Genomic DNA, 17,612 nt, shown 5'->3' with positions numbered 1-17,612 from the left:
TCTTCTCCTAGAAGAGCTGCTTACCATAGCTAAAGAGTCTCTTATACCCTTACCAAGAGGAAAATAGTCACTGAACAATTACAGTGCAGTAGTTAACCCCTTGGGTGAAGAAAATTTTTTTGGTAATCTCAGTGTTGTCAGGTGTATGAGGAGAGAGGAGAATCTATGAAGAATATGCCAGACTATTCGGTGTATGTGTAGGCAAAGAGAAAGTGAACCGTAACCAGAGATAAAGATCCAATGTAGTACTGTCTGGCCAGTCGAAGGACCCCATAACTCTCTAGTGGTAGTATCTCAATGGGTAGTATCTATACTGTATATCAGTTTAGTGAGATCGGTGTTACTGTATGGACACGAGTCATGGTATGACAATGTAACAATATTAGTAAGAGAACTCTCTTTTCCTATGGAAAGCATGAAAAGAATTTTATCATTCCCAAATATAGCATTCTTAGCTGATCTGCTATCACATTCAACTTTCATGGAATAAACTAGCGTATAAGATTTGTTCCCCCTTGCTTCAGAATGTAAACCAATGCCGTATAGTTGTCTAAATAAACTGCCTCCAACTTCCATGCCAAATGGTGAGGATCACTACCCCATTTCACATGTAATTGGTAGCATCACTGGAACACATACTGGGTCCAGATCTGACATTTTGTTTCAGTGTTGATGAAGATGAAATTGGAATTCTGTCATCGTTAAATGAGCCATTAAAACCAACTTCTTTGAAGACGCCATGGTCCCCAGTAACCTCATCCACTTCTGCACTGACAGCGCTTCCAACTGCTTGAATTTCTCCAACAACAGAATGAAGGAATGCATTCTCTTTTCCTATGGAAAAGCATGAAGAGTAACTTTTTTATTATCATACCCAAATATAGAATTCTTTGAAAGCAAACCCGAAGAAACTTCATTTTGACTATTACTAGGACTTGTAACCTTTTCAATACCCTGAGTAATCAAAGTTGCTAAACCTGAATATTTTCCAAAAACACCTTTAATATGGGAGCCCTCATCCTAGTAAATACTTGTGGAGACGTAGTGAAACATGAAACATAAGCATTAGAACTGGCAAACCATTAAACCATTCATAAACCTATGGAGATTTGTTGATTTTTGATGAATAGAGACGTCAAAATGTGTTTCCCTCACTGCTCACAGTACTATTGAATGCATTTCCATGGAAAACTTGATGAGTACTTGTACTTGGGATCCACCTCCCACCAATGCCTTGAGTACTGTACTAGGAACAACCTATTTATCCAGATTGGAGCGAGAAACAGTATGAACTCAAAGTGAATATAGAAATAAAGTAATTTAGTTATGAAAATTCTGTTTTTAATTTACTCAAGCACAGTCAATATTGACACAGGAATTACACTGATATTTGCACTGGTTGGATTAGTGTCACAGTATACTTACTACACAACTTCAGTTCAACTTGAAAAATAACACTTATTATTGAGTTTCCTGTATTTATAGTCAAGTTTTCTTCATTGGTCAACATAAATTTCAGGTTGCACTGCAAGATGAACTACAAGAGGAATCACCGAAATTGTATGTCGGTGGGCTTCCCCCTACCTGCACAGATGAAGATTTTCAAAATTACTTTTCTATCTACGGTGACATTCAACTTATTGATGTAAAGAGGAATAAGAAGGGCATCTGTCGTGGTTTTGGATTCATTGTTTTTCATGATTATAAGGTTGCAGAGCGTGTGCTGTCTACAAGTGATCATGAGGTAAGGGTTTTATCAAATCTTTGATTTAATTTTTGTAGGTAATATCATTATCTGACAATTGCTATTTCGATACATGCTGTATGTTACATTAGTTGGAGAATTTCCGATCATAATGTCATTGCTACAATTTTTTTTATTGATATGAAATAACCCTTGATATTGTGGAAAAAAAAAGTGTGTTATAATAATGTAATTGTAATCACCGTTATTGTTTTTATGGTTATTTATATGAATCAGAAATTGTAAACGAAATGTTAGTACAGTATAGCAGGATTTTAGAATATCTTGAGTACTTAATCCTTTTACCCCCAGGCTATTTGGAACTTTCCAACCCTTAACCCCCAGAGGTTATTTTTTTTCAAGCACATTTTGCAGTATATATTTTTAAAATTCCTCTAACAGCCTTAATTTTTGTCATAGAAAGGTCAGGTTGGTCTCATTCTCTTGGAAAATGCCTGAAGTATCTCAAAAAATTATCAAAAATATGCAAAAAAAAAAAATGTAAATAGCAGTTTTTTGCAAGGACGTACCAGTACGTCCATGGTGGTAAAGGGATGAGTTTTGTGAAACATACCAGTACGTCTTTTGGGGGGTAAAAGGGTTAAATGTTTACATCTATTTTATTTTTACAGATAAATGGGGTCCCAGTCACCATTAACAAACCAAAACCTGTTGTTAAAAAAGTGCAATCCAAGGTATGGTGGACTTATGCTTTTCTAATTCCATATGAATGAAATATTTTATCAATGTAATGTAAAAGAAATGCGTCAATGGGTGTAGGAGACGATTGATGACTGTTTAGGATTGGAATGATAATTTACAAAATATTTTCATGCAGTGATTCAAAATAAATTTTTTATTTTCCGCTTCATTCATTTTTTCTTTTCTTATAAAAATTTCTGCTTGATTCTTAGTTTTCCATTTTTCTATAAAAACATTTGTTTTACTAATGTTATACACAAACATACACACATCATAGCACTGCCTTGAGGACCACTCCACAATATAACTAAATAGCTTGACACAGTTGGATCTCAACAGAATGTTTTATACAGATATTCTGCAAAGTTAGCAGCTCAGACTTGTTCTTTTCCCGTGGTGGTTTTTTTTTTTTTTTTTTTTTTTTTTTCCCTCAGAGATGCAAATATTGATTTTTTTAGCTTAAAGCATTCAAATTTCTGTTAGATAACTGAAAAGATCTCTTCTTTCCAGCATCCAGAGCCTGTTGCGGTTACAGACTCGAAGAAAAAACCTATGGAAAAAGCAGGCGTCGAGGAAGTTAAAAACACGGAAAATGCCAAAAAGGTGAAGCCTGAAAAGCTGGCTGATGACCTTGTCCTGCTGCAGGCTCAAGAATTAGGCCTGATGGAAGAGATGGGTAGCGAAATGGAAGATGAAGACAGTGAAGAGGAAGAGGATGTAGATAAAAAGGACGAAAAGGAAATATTGGATGATGAAGAAGTTTCAACTGAAAATTGTGATTCCAATATGGTGACCTTTGAAATGACTAATGAAGAGAGAGAACAATTTGATGAGGTTAAGAAAGAGTTAAAATTTAGAAAACGATTCTTGTTTTCTTCTCACGTACTTTTATTAAAGAGTATTTTTACATAGATCATTGAATTAATGATACATACATTTTTAGGATATTTATATCCTGCTGGATGTTAATACAGTATTGTAGAATTTTCATAATGTATAATTAGTTTGATATACAAATTTTTATACCTTTACCAAACATATATAATAGACATATTCTATTTTTAAATATTTAACTTAGCCGGTGAATATATAATAGCTGAACCTCTGGCGGCTCGACAGAAAAAACACACAAAAATCGCGAGCGATCGCTATGAAGGTTGCGGGTGTGCCCACTAGCGCCAACTATCGGCCAGATACCGCATATACATGTAAACAGACCCAATTTTTCTCTGTCGGCCTTAACGACAAGACGTATCAATACTCGCTGTATAACCTGGAGTTTTCTCAACATATTTGGTGAAGTACTTCCTTTTGGTTTGAGCTTTCGCAGTGCAGGTGTTTTATCTTCAACTTAAATCTTGAACTCGTTTTTGGATAGATTTAATTTTTGATGACTTTGGATTGTTTTTTGGACTTTCCTTGACTTTTAAATGGCCGACCCTTCCCTTAGTACGGAAGTGTGTTTTAGGCTTTTAGCAATTATCTTATCACGTTATAAATTAATTATAGATTTTCCTCTATATATTTTATACCTCAGCGCCTTTATTAGGCCTCTTCGATTAGCTTTCCATTTATAATAAACATCAAGATAAATTTTAATGATTTGTTTATATGCGACCTTTCCTATTCCTCCTCTAATCCGAGAGTAGGCGGTCCTAACTTGGAAAACCGAAGTTAAACAACGTTGAGCCCTTTCAATCGTAAATAACTTTTACAGAGCAAATGATTTAAAACTTATTAAATGAATATTTTTTAGTAGATATTTTATGAAAGATTTTCTTTGAATAGTCTTCGTACTGTTTCAAAGATGAGCTAACGTTTAGTTTATTTATGCTACGCAGTTTGCGCTCTATCGTTACGATAGAGAGAGAGAGAGAATCACGGTTTCACTTTGCAGAAAGAGTAAATCGATTCTGACGTTTTGTTCATTCTTCTTTCAAAGCTTAAATGTTTTAAATACTATTTTAAAGGAACTTGTTAATTGAAAAACCTTTCAGTTTTTTCCTTTGGTCAAATAACCTGTTTATTGACGAAAGGTAAGTGGGCTCTTCTCTTCGGTGCGAAATCAAGAGAGAGAGAGAGAGAGAGAGACGGAGAGAGAGAGAGGAAGAGAGAACGTTCCGATCTTTATTCTCGTCCCAAGCGAGTAACGTTGTTCTCGAGTCAGTTTTTTACTCTCGTCCCTAGTCTCTGTACGGGGAGAAAGGATAAAACGTTTTTAGTTTTTCTTCTCGTCCCAAGGCACTGTACGGTGAGAGATTGAAAACGTAGTTTTGAATGAACTAGTGTTTAGTCTCCTTCCCAGCCACTGATCTTTTTATCTTAATATATGTTTACTGTTTTTTGCTTGTATTAATGTGCTTACATTATACGACTGATTTCGCAATTATAACCTTTTGATGAGGGTAGAATTGCGTGCTTCAGGTAGAAATCAGTTTTATTCATACCTAATGTGAATTGTTGAAAAATTCGATTTCAGTGAAGTAAGTGCAAAACAGAAAATCGTAGTGATAAAGTGATAATTGCGCAAAGTGTTATCAGTGTTGCGACCGAGGGTTTGTCTGTTCGTGCCTGTCGTTCGCCTAGTCCGAGACCTCTTGCAAGCTCCCAAGCCCAGGGGAGAAGTAATGTCGTACGACTTATGGGTTCGAGAGGACTTGATCAGCGAACAGACGTTCCCTCTATGGTATCGGGTGTATCTTACCAAGATCTCCCCTACCATAAGACGAGCGAGACGTTTTTCTCCTCGTCATCCGAAGGCTTTTCGCATAAGAAACCGTGAAACAAGGTTTCGAGGCCCTTTAAGCGAAAGTCAGTCCTTTCAGGACAGGTCCAGCGTCCTGATTTTAACCATTAGGACAGCTCTGACCCTATGCAGTCATCGGAAGACTGCTCACCGCCTAAACAAAAGCGTAACACAGGCTCCGAGAGTCTTTTTGTAGGCAAGGTTTTGCAGTCACAGACGTTACCCTCGTCTCTTACCGCAACCATTCCCGTTGATCCTAAATGGGTTGTACGGCAAGACATGCAGAATAAGCTTGCCTCTCTTATGGAGGACTATTCTGTTGAGCAGGTTCACGATGATCCTCGCCGCTTACGCTGATCGAGATCTTGGCCGTCAGCCACCCAAACGAGCCTTTGCTCGTCCTGTTGACATTGACGTTACAAAATCACGTCAATCGTGTTTTGTAGAGCCTCACTCGATGCAGTCCCGTGTTGACTCTCAGCCGCTTGTGGACGTTCAGCCGCTGCCGCTTGCTCTTGTTGACGTTCAGGACGTTCACCAACCAGCATAGTTGACTTGTTTTGACGTTGAGCGTCAAGCACCGCAGTCAAGAGTTGTTTTGACTGCTCAGTCTAAGCAGTCAAGGCAGTCTCGAGTTGACATCGAACGTCCTCCCGCACCTGTTGTTGTTACTGGTCAGTCCTTTAAGCAGTTACATGACATAGCGTCCTTGACTGCTACTGTTGCTCCTTTGCGTATGGACTCTGCTTGTCAAGCATTGCCACCACGGCAGGTCTCTCCCTTGCTTGAGACTCGGCTATTGTCGGACAAGGTTCCTTCAGATGAGGAAGTTGCTGTTCCCCCTCCTACTGATATTCCCTTGAGGACTCTGTCAGACGGAGAGGAGCCTAAAGCTGCTCAGCCCTCTATGGACTTTAAATAAATCATGCTGATTTTTAAGGATCTTTGTCCGGATCTTTTTGTAACTGCTGCTCCTCGTTCGCCTAAACGTCAGAGTTTACACTAGGCCTAGCTACTTCGAAGCCGTTGTTTTATAAGCTAGTGCTCTCTCGCTCTTCTAAGAGAGCTTTACGTTTGCTAGGCGACTGGTTAATCACCAGGAGGAGTTTGGGGGAGACAACCTTTGCTTTCCCTACTTTTAAGCTGGCTTATAGAGCGAGAGTCTGATATGACAAGGGAGAAGTTCTCGGCTTGGGAGTTCCTGCCTCTGCCCAGATAGACTTCTCAAACCTCATAGACTCTCCCTGGCGCCTGGCCATGAGACGCTCCAAGTTTTTATGGTCGACTTCAGAGCTAGACCATCTCCTGTTAGGAGTTTTTTCGAGCGTTTGAAGTTTTGCTGTACAATTATGTCATGCATAAACAAGGCTTTCAGGGATGGCTCCAATGATCTGACAGCCACGTTCTCTGCAGGAACAAGTCCCTCAGGGATGGCTCCAATGATCTGGCAGCCATGTTCACTGCAGGAGTACGTAAGAGGCAAGTGCGCTCAATGTGTTCATTGTCAAGACAAACTTCACGATGAAGTCTACCAGGCTGTCTTGACAGCATTAATGGAAGGCGACTGGATGGTCTCTCTCGACCTTCAGGAGGCATACTTCCACATTCCTATACACCCGGATTCCCAACCGTTTCTGAGGTTTGTTTACAGGAATGTGGGGTACCAGTTTCGAGCCCTGTGCTTTGGCCTCAGTCCTGCTCCTCTCGTGTTTACGAGGCTCATGAGGAATGTGGCAAAATCCCTCCATCTATCGGGGATCCGAGCCTCCCTGTACTTGGACGACTGGCTTCTCAGAGCATCGTCCAGTCTTCGCTGTCTGCAGGATCTACATTGGACGTTGAGTCTGGCCAGGGAGTTGGGACTTTTGGTCAACCTAAAAGTCCCAACTGATCCCATCCCAGATTATTCTATATTTGGGGATGGAGATTCGCAGTCCAGTTTTTTCGGGCTTTTCCGTCTGCCACCGAATAGAACAAGCCCTGCTCGAAGTCCAACTAATGCTGAAAAGAAAACGTTTGTTCAGTCAGGAGTTGGAACAGTCTCGTAGGGACTCTCTCATCCCTGGAGCAGTTTGTCTCACTAGGGAGACTACACCTTCTGCCTCTCCGGTTCCATCTAGCCTCTCACTGGAACTAGGACAAGACGTTAGAGACGGTATCATTCCCAGTCTCCGAACCAGTAAAGGCATGCCTGAAATGGTGGGACAGCAATATCAGTCTGAGAGAGGGACTATCCCTTGCAATCAAGAACCCAAACCACGTGTTGTTCTCAGACGCGTCGGATTTGGGTTGGGGTGCGACCCTGGACGGTCGGGAATGCTCGGGTCTGTGGACCTCAAGTCAGAAGAGCATGCACATCAACGGCAAGGAGCTATTAGCAGTCCGCTTGGCCTTGATGATATTCGAAAGCTTCTTCGAAACTAAGTGGTAGAGGTCAACTCAGACAACACCACAGCTTTGGCGTACATCTCCAAGCAAGGAGGCACACACTCCTTCACGCTGCTCGAGATCGTAAGGGACCTTCTCTTATGGTCAAGAAATCGAGGCATCTCCCTGTTGACGAGATTCATCCAGGGGGACTTGAACGTCTTGGCAGACTGTCTCAGTCGGAGGGGTCAGGTGATACCCACGGAATGGACCCTCCACAAGGACGTGGACAAGAGTCTTTGGGCTACTTGGGGTCAACCAACCATAGACCTCTTTGCCTCCTCGTTGACCAAAAGGTTACCAATCTATTGCTCTCCAGTCCTAGATACAGAAGCAATCCACATAGACGCGTTTCTACTGGATTGGTCTCTTCTGGACTTATATGCATTCCCACCATTCAAGATAGTCAACAAGGTACTGCAGAAGTTCGCCTCTCACGAAGGGACAAGGTTGACGTTGGTTGCTACCCTCTGGCCCGCGAGAGAGTGGTTCACCGAGGTACTTCAATGGCTGGTAGACTTTCCAAGAAGTCTTCCTCTAAGGATAGATCTGTTACGTCAGCCCCACGTAAAGAATGTCCATCAAAGCCTCCCCGCTCTTCGTCTGACTTCCTTCAGACTATCGAAAGACTCTCAAGAGCTCGAGGCTTTTCGAAGGAGGCAGCCAGTGCGATTGCAAGAGCGAGGAGAGCTTCTACCATTAGAGTATACCAGTCGAAGTGGGAAGTCTTTCGAGACTGGTGCAAGTCAGCATCTGTGTCCTCGTCCAGTACCTCTGTAGCCCAAATCGCAGATTTTCTTTTACATCTGAGAAAGGTTCGCTCCCACGATTAAGGGCTACAGGAGCATGTTGGCTTCGGTCTTTTGACATAGAGGCTTAGATCTTTCCAACAATAAAGATCTCCAAGATCTCCTTAAGTCTTTCGAGACCTCTAAGGAACGTCGTATGGCAACTCCTGGATGGAACTTAGACGTGGTCCTAAGGTTCCTCATGTCAGACAGGTTTGAGCCATTACATTCAGCCTCCCTGAAGGATCTCACCCTCAAGACACTTTTCCTAGTGTGCTTGGCTTCGGCTAAAAGGGTCAGTGAACTTCATGCCTTCAGTAAGAACATCGGCTTTTCTACAGAAAAAGCCATTTGTTCACTTCAACTTGGTTTCCTGGCCAAAAATGAACTGCCTTCTCGTCCTTGGCCTAAATCTTTTGATATTCCTTGCTTATCAGAGATCTTAGGCAACGAACTGGAAAGAGTATTATGTCCTGTTAGAGCTCTTAAGTTCTATTTAGCTCGTACTAAGTCATTACGAGGTAAATCTGAGGCATTATGGTGCTCAGTTAAGAAACCATCATTGCCTATGTCAAAGAATGCTTTGTCATATTTTATCAGATTTTTAATACGAGAAGCTCATTCTCACTTGAATGAGAAAGACCGATGTTTGCTTAAGGTTAAGACGCACGAAGTTAGAGCTATAGCAACCTCCGTGGCCTTCAAGCAAAATAAATCTCTGCAAAGTATTATGGACGCGACTTTTTGGAGAAGCAAGTCAGTGTTCGCGTCATTTTACTTAAAAGATGTCCAGACTCTTTACGAGGACTGCTACACACTGGGTCCATTCGTTGCAGCGAGTGCAGTAGTGGGTGAGGGTTCTACCACTACATTACCCTAATTCCAATATCCTTTTTAATCTGTCTCTTGAAATGTTTTTAATATTGTTTTATTGGGTTGTACGGAAGGCTAAGAAGCCTTTCGCATCCTGATTGATTTGGCGGGTGGTCAAAGTCATTTCTTGAGAGCGCCCAGATTAGGGGTTTGATGAGGTCCTGTTGTATGGGTTGCAGCCCTTAATACTTCAGCTTCTGGGAGTCTTTCAGCATCCTAAGAGGATCGCTGGGCTTCGTGAGGAAGACAGACTAATAAGGCAGAGTAATCGTCTAAGTCGACTTCCTTACCAGGTACCTTTATATATTTGGGTTTTGTTATGATATAACTGTCAAAAACTCTAAGCATATACGCTGTAAACTTAATTAACTCTGGTCTCTACCCACCACCATGGGTGTGAATCAGCTATTATATATTCACCGGCTAAGTTGAATATCTAAAAATGATATTTTAATTATAAAATAAATTTTTGAATATACTTACCCGGTGAATATATAAATTAAAGGCCCCCTCTTCCTCCCCGATAGAGACCCAGCGGGATGAGAAAAATTGGGTCTGTTTACATGTATATGCGGTATCTGGCCTATAGTTGGCGCTAGTGGGCACACCCGCAACCTTCATAGCGATCGCTCGCGAGTTTTTGTGTGTTTTTTCTGTCGAGCCGCCAGAGGTTCAGCTATTATATATTCACCGGGTAAGTATATTCAAAAATTTATTTTATAATTAAAATATTTTTTAATAATTAATAATTTTAGGTTACCTGCAGTTGAGTGCCATCTATTATTTCTTCCAAAGTTGTTTTCAGGTAATGTCTTTGTAATAACCTTTTGATGTTTTATGTTACAGGTTACGCCAACTGAAAGAATGTATGTTGGTGGCCTTCACAGGAAGTTCAGCGATGAAGATATTTGGAATTATTTCTCTAAATTTGGAAACATGCAAGAATTTAGAGTGAGAAGGAATAAGAAGGGTCTGTGTCGAGGCTATGCTTTTGTGACCTTTTCCAAATCTGGGACACTTGATAAAGTTCTTTCACAGAGCCACAAGGTAAGTTTTATTTTCATTCATTCTCTGTGTCACACCAAAAAGAGAGTTTGAGTCTAACAAAGGTTCTGAATTGCAACTTGTTTTAAAGGTGAATAGAGGGACAATATAGTTTTTTATTCATGATGTTCACTATGAATATATCTTTTTCAGATCAATGGATTGTTCGTATCAGTAGAACGTTTTACTCATTTGAGAAAGGAACCCAAACAGGTATTGTCCTTTTTTGTTTTATTATTTTACAAGAATTGAAGAGACAGTGAAAGATGGAAATGAAAGGTTGTTAAAAGGAGAGGAGGCAAGGAAAAGGTGGGCGGAATATTTTGAAAGTTTACTGAATGTTGAGGATAATAGGGAAGCAGATATAATTGCTGTTGCAGGTGTTGAAATGTCGGTGATGAGAATGAGAGAGAGTTTACAGGAGAGGAAGTGAGGAGAGCACAAGATGAAACGAGAGAAGGAAAAGCATCTGGTATGGATGGTGTGAGAGCTGAGATGTTGAAGGAAGGGGGTGTGACTGTACTTGAATGGTTGATGAGATTGTTTGATATGTGTTTTGTGTTGTCAATGGTACCAGTAGATTGGGTTTGTGCATGTATTGTACCACTATATAAGAGTAAGGGAGATGTGCATGAGTGTTGTAATTCAAGGGGTATTAGTTTGTTGAGTGTGGTGGGAAAAGTGTATGGTAGAGTACTGATTAATAGGATTAAGGATAAAACAGAGAATGCAATCTTAGAAGTACAGGGTGGTTTTAGAAGAGGTAGGGGTTGTATGAATCAGATTTCTACAGTTAGGCAGATATGCGAGAAATATTTAGCAAAAGGTAAGGAGGTGTATGTTGCGTTTATGGATCTGGAGAAAGCGTATGATAGAGTTGATAGGGAAGCAATGTGGAATGTGATGAGGTTATATGGAGCTGGTGGAAGGTTGTTGCAAGCAGTGAAAAGTTTCTACAAAGGTAGTAAAGCATGTGTTAGGATAGGAAATGAAGTGAGCGATTGTTTCCAGTGAGAGTGGCGCTGAGACAGGGATGTGTGATGTCGCCGTGGTTGTTTAACTTGTATGTTGATGGAGTGCTTGGACGAGGATTAAAACTGGTAGACGAGAATGACCATGAATGGGAGGTAAATCAGTTGTTGTTTGCGGATGATACTGTACTGGTTGCAGACACAGAAGAAAAGCTTGGCCAATTAGTGACAGAATTTGGAAGAGTGTGTGTGAGAGAAGGAAGTTGAGAGTTAATGTGGGTAAGAGTAAGGTTATGAGATGTACGAGAAGGGAAGGTGGTGCGAGGTATATGTATGTATGTACATATATTATACTAAGTTACTATGGTAGGATCTAGCTGAAGTTATGATAGAGGCTGTTGTCATACAGTAAATGTAATTTCTATAAATCTCACCTAAGAGAAGGGAAGGTGGTGCGAGGTATATGTATGTATGTACATATATTATACTAAGTTACTATGGTAGGATATAGCTGAAGTTATGATAGAGGCTGTTGTCATACAGTAAATGTAATTTCTATAAATCTCACCTAATATTAATTTTTACATGGCTCTGTAAAGTGCAGCTTATTCAATTATTTAAAATTGTGCCCTGTCTTGCTATACTGCATTTACTAAAGATAGCTCTCAAGAATGGCGAATTTTCCAAGCTCATTCATAACTCCTCCTGAGTGGTTGTTGAAGGGAGGTAGGTGTTGCGAGGCGAATGTATAAAGAATATGCCAGACTATTCGGTGTATTTGTAGGCAAATGAGAAAGGTGCTGTAACCAGAGAAGGAACCAACGTAGTACCATCTGGCCAGCCAAAGGACCCAGTAATGCTCATGTGGCGGCATCCTTTTCCTTTACAAATTTTATTTTATCATGCTAATGTTATTCATGCATACACACTAATTAGTAATGTTACCAGTAAGACCATTCCACAATGTAACAGTGAAATAGAATGTGGATACAAATACTCTGTAAAGTTAGCAGGACAAACTAATCCTCAGGGAGTAGTTAATTCTCTTTCCCTCTGTCTCTTAGACATTAAAGTGTTAAATTTTGTTTTAAATTATTTAGATTCCTGTGACTTTTATGTGACTGAATAATTCTTTGTATTTCAGGAAGTTAGAGACATTGAAAATGTGGTACCTGAAGAAAGAGACATTGAAAATGTGGAACCTGACTTTGTCCCTGATCAGACTCAAGAAGTAGACCTTAAGGAGGACCTGGTTGCCAAAGAGGAAGATGAGGTTAGTGGAAAGGAGGAAGATGATGTTGAAGAAAATTTAATGTGATTCCAATATCAGGAACTTTGATAAACAATAAAAGAGATTCATTTGATAAGGTTAAGAAAGAATTAGTTTAGTAAAGAATTTGTATTGGTTTCTTTTTAAAGAATAGTTTCATATGAAACAGTAATAAAATCTTGTTTACATTGACGGTACTAATATAATTTTGATGATTCTTAACTCTATGTCACAACAATTATATCTTAGAAGTGTAGCGAACTCAACATCTAATATAAGAGAAAATTCTTTAAATTTCCGTTTTGGGATTCCCCATTTAACAGCCCTAACCCAGGGGAGTAGCCCCTGAATGGCACTCCCACTCACCTAGCCCGACGTCCTAGTCCTCAAAATCTTTTGAATCAGTTTGAACAACATGTCATCCACAATAAAGTATACAGTACGGTGAATTTTCCATATTGTACTGTTTAAAAGACGACAATTAATTTTTTTTTTCAATCTTAAAGTTCTTCAGTGCACAGGATCTTCAGGTGTGCTTTGTGCCATTTACCTGAAGTTAGGAGTCTTAATTTTAACATAATACTTGGTATGGTATTTATTTGACTTTAACTTGTTTTCTGATAACCACTAGCCCATTTCCTAGTTAATGTAGTAGAGTCAGCACTATGATCTGGAGATAAGATGTATCAAAATAGACAGAATTTTGATAGTAAAATATATTATTCTAATACTTACCTCCAGGTCGTATGATGACCTTCCTTCCCACTTCAAGTGGGTTATGTATTACTTGAGGTCACCATAAACTCCAAATTGTGAGGACCAAGAGGTGAGCTGGGGCTGTGGGAGCTCTGTTCATGGGCTAATCTCTTTGGTTGGCCTACTATTGGGAGGAGAGGATATGTAAAGAATATTTTCTTCTCTTAAACATGAGCTTAGAATATTTTCTTCTCTTAAACATGAGCTTACTGTGCTTCAAAGATATAAACACTGTGACTTGGAGTTATCAAAATAATCAGTTTTATCATCAAAATTCTGTTTATTTATGGTGTAGATACCAAACAATATATTGATGTTATAGAATTGTCATCAGTTATTGTTTGATTAATTTATGAATGTTTGGACATTTTTCTAAATACGAACAGTATACCTATTTTAATGTCATATGATAAATTTTTAAATGTAGTTACAATCGAGTATTTCTTTCTACAAATTTTTTTTCTGGGAATGCCTGAGTTATAACCTTTTGACATTTATGTTACAGGTTGAGCGGTCTGAAAAATTATATGTTGGTGGCCTTGACAGGCAATTCAGTGATGACGATCTTTGGGATTATTTCTCTGAATTTGGAGACATTCAAGAACTTGATGTGAAAAGGAATAAGAAGGGTCTGTGTCGAGGCTTTGCTTTTGTGACCTTTTCCGATTCTGAGACAACTGATAGAGTTCTCTCACAGGACCACAGTGTAAGTCTTTATTTTTATTCAGTCACTATTATACCATAAGGAGTATTTTAGCCTAACAAAAGTTTTTAAAATGCGCCTTGCTTTGGAATATGATGGACAGTACATATCTACAAAGGATATGTCCCTTTAACCCTTTTACCCCCAAAGGACATACTGGTACGTTTCACAAAAGCCATCCCTTTACCCCCCATGGACGTACCGGTACGTCCTTGCAAAAAAATGCTATAAAAAATATTTTTTTCATATTTTTGATAATTTTTTGAGAAACTTCAGGCATTTTCCAAGAGATGAGACCAACCTGACCTCTGTATGACAAAAATTAAGGCTGTTAGAGCAATTTAAAAAAAAATATACACCAAAATGTGCTGGGAAAAAAATAACCCCCTGGGGGTTAAGGGTTGGAAATTTCCAAATAGCCTGGGAGTAAAAAGGTTAAGCAGCAGGTATGATTTATGGAAATGTATTTTGGGCCCAGAACAGTTCCATTATTATATTATGCTTATACATGTTTAACAGGAAATGACTTTTTAAAACTAATAAGGTTGTATTGAAAAAATTAATTTTGATTTTGAAAATAAGAATATATAAAGGTGGATACTCATAAAATGAAGGAGTTACACTACTGTAATATTTTGTTCGTAATATCTCCTATAAATATATATCTATTTCAGATCAAAGGAGTGAATATTACAGTAAGATCTCCAAACGTCCATCCAGAAAAGAATCCAAACAGGTATTGTGAATAGTGTGCTGTTGTACATATTTACTACTGTAAATTGTAATGGTAGGCTATAGCCATGGTACCTTATCATTGGTTATGTAAAAAAATTATTTACACAGATTATTCCCATTAATAATGATTTAGTAATATCTTTAAATATCTGTAGATGGTAATTACTATTCTGAATTGACCATAATATAGCATCTCTAGCAGTTAGTGGAAAGACAAACTAAAACATAAATGCTTTATATTCTATTTGGTCAAAGGTCATAAAATAGGATTGTTCATTAGAAACTTTACTTGTACCCTAGTGCCTTGGACAATACTGATGTGATATCTATATATCCGTGAACTTGCAGGAAAAAAACAGAGAAAAAGTAAAATTTAATTTATAGACCATAAGAGCAAAAGGAATTGGGCGAGCCAGTAACATATTCTGAAATTTTTGGGTACAAATGATCATACCCAATTTTCCCCATAATTCATCCCTTTGTTCACATCTCCCATAAACCTACCACCTTTGAAGTATCTGTGTCAGCTTTGTGCCCCTCCTATGCACCACTGTTACACGAGTGCAGCAAATGGTGGAGTGGAAGCAGATGTACGTCAGAGAATGAATGAAGGTTGCAAAGTGTTGGGGGCAGTTAAGGGAGTAGTAAAAAATAGAGGGTTGGGCATGAATGTAAAGAGAGTTCTATATGAGAAAGTGATTGTACCAACTGTGATATATGGATCGGAGTTGTGGGGAATGAAGGTGATGGAGAGACAGAAATTGAATGTGTTTGAGATGAAGTGTCTAAGGAGTATGGCTGGTGTATCTCGAGTAGATAGGGTTAGGAAGGAAGTGGTGAGGGTGAGAACGGGTGTAAGAATTGAGTTAGCAGCTAGAATGGATATGAATGTGTTGAGGTGGTTTGGCCATGTTGAGAGAATGGAAAATGGCTGTCTTCTAAAGAAGGTGATGAATGCAAGAGTTGATGGGAGAAGTACAAAAGGAAGGCCAAGGTTTGGGTGGATGGATGGAGTGAAGAAAGCTCTGGGTGATAGGAGGATAGATGTGAGAGAGGCAAGAGAGCGTGCTAGAAATAGGAATGAATGGCGAGCGATTGTGACGCAGTTCCGGTAGGCCCTGCTGCTTCCTCTGGTGCCTTAGATGACCGCGGAGGTAGCAGCAGTAGGGGATTCAGCATTATGTGGTGGATAATGGGGGAGGTTGGGCTGTGGCACCCTAGCAGTACCAGCTGAACTCTATTGAGTCCCTTGTCAGGCTGGGAGGAACTTAGAGAGTAGAGGTCCCCTTTTTGTTGTGTTTCATTTGTTGATGTCGGCTACCCCCCAAAATTGGGGCAAGTGCCTTGGTATATGTATGTATGTACATTTTATGTTACATTATACGTAAGTTTTGTGATATCAGTTTACAATATAAATCTGTCTTGCAATCCATTATATAACTTTAAATATAGGTGTTCATGATCAAGTACATATTAATAATATGATGTCATGAATAGTGTATAGTTTTGTTAGCCTGGAAGATAATTTTCAATAAATTTCAAAATAAACTCTTTTGAATGGCAGAGCCCAGTTCAGTATAGGCTTTACTCTTCAGTAGGAAACTCTGTTACTGTTAGTAATAAACTAAGGGGGAAAAAAAAGGTTATGATTATGGAGGAGCTCTACTCTTTAATGATATTGGTAGGCTATCCAAATGAGTTACCTCGATAATTTCTGATACTTATTATTGCTCTATGTTATCTATAGATGTTTGTCAATACATGTCATCTTCAACCGATTTTGTATTGTTATAGATCATAATCGCTTGATTATCATCTCAAGTGGAAGTAAAGGATTTTCACCCAGTTCTCTCTTAAAGCAATTCTTAAATTTTAAATTGTCTAAGAGTATTCTTGAAAAATTAATCATCTTCAGTGGATTGCTAGTTTAAATGATTTTACCATGAATCTTCGTGATTGTTAACAAGTCTCAAGCTTCTATGAAGTGTCATTTTAGCTCCCAGGTGTACGTATGTCTCCATCTCTTATATTATTATCCCTTTTGGGTGTCCCCTTTAATTTGTTATGGGTCTTACTTTCAGGTCTTATTAAGAGTTAACTTTTAAGGATAGCCCTCGGCGAAATATATACTGCATGGATTGTTTATAGGTTTTGTATTATACTATATTATCACTAATGATTGCAACTGAGCCTAATTTTCATTACTTTCCTGCTTAAAGTATTGCTGGGATTACAAGTTGAATGTATTTTTCCAGGAAAAACAACAGGACCAAGAACCCTTAAAAAGGCGGCTGACTTTGTGTAATAAAGTAAGTACAAAAACTGAAGTGATACCTCAGCCTATGGAAAGTCCGGAATTTGTTGAGGAAGAAAATAAAAAGGCGGAGGAGGCATTTTATGATTATGAAAGACAGGAACCTGACTTTCTGGATGAACATTATGAAAGTAATGGAAACAAAACACATGAATCTGAAGGGGAATCCTATGGGATTGAAGCAGGTATATATTAATTAGAGCAATTTAAATGAAAATTATTTTCTCCAGATGAACTTCTAAGGTCATTTACAGATTCATGCAAATTCCTTGTAAAATAGTTTATGTTTGCTTTTCTCTCTTAAAACCAAATTTAGAAATAATTTAGCAGTTTATCTGCAGTAGATTTACCTTTCAGAAAATATATTTCAATGTTCAGAAGCTGTAATTATAGTTTGTAACTTGAATATTGTAGTCAATAAACTATAAAGGACTTTTGAAAGTACTACTGTGTTACTAGAAAACAACAGAAGAGAAAATATATCGAATCTTATTTGTATTTTATAAATACAAGCCTTTTATTCTACTTATGCATTATTG

General features: G+C 38.8%; 1 protein-coding gene across 2 annotated transcripts in view; it reads left to right on the top strand.

Moving 5' to 3' along the window:
* Positions 1-17,225, top strand: part of LOC137634781 (uncharacterized) — a 129,440-nt gene extending 112,215 nt beyond the window's left edge. For both annotated transcript variants that reach the window (XM_068367313.1, XM_068367311.1), the window contains 9 exons: positions 1,520-1,744; positions 2,377-2,439; positions 2,957-3,280; positions 10,127-10,327; positions 10,478-10,537; positions 12,440-12,568; positions 13,827-14,027; positions 14,699-14,760; positions 17,015-17,225. In XM_068367313.1, coding sequence (XP_068223414.1) covers positions 1,520-1,744; positions 2,377-2,439; positions 2,957-3,280; positions 10,127-10,327; positions 10,478-10,537; positions 12,440-12,568; positions 13,827-14,027; positions 14,699-14,760; positions 17,015-17,042 — 1,293 coding nt within the window. In that variant the 3' untranslated portion in view covers positions 17,043-17,225. The remainder of the gene's footprint in view (positions 1-1,519; positions 1,745-2,376; positions 2,440-2,956; positions 3,281-10,126; positions 10,328-10,477; positions 10,538-12,439; positions 12,569-13,826; positions 14,028-14,698; positions 14,761-17,014) is intronic.
* Positions 17,226-17,612: the final 387 nt, after the last annotated feature.

Source organism: Palaemon carinicauda, chromosome 45 (assembly GCF_036898095.1).
Source record: "Palaemon carinicauda isolate YSFRI2023 chromosome 45, ASM3689809v2, whole genome shotgun sequence".
NCBI classification, from domain to species: domain Eukaryota; kingdom Metazoa; phylum Arthropoda; class Malacostraca; order Decapoda; family Palaemonidae; genus Palaemon; species Palaemon carinicauda.
Note: the sequence above shows the minus strand (reverse complement) of the source record. Positions and strands in the feature narration are given on the sequence as shown.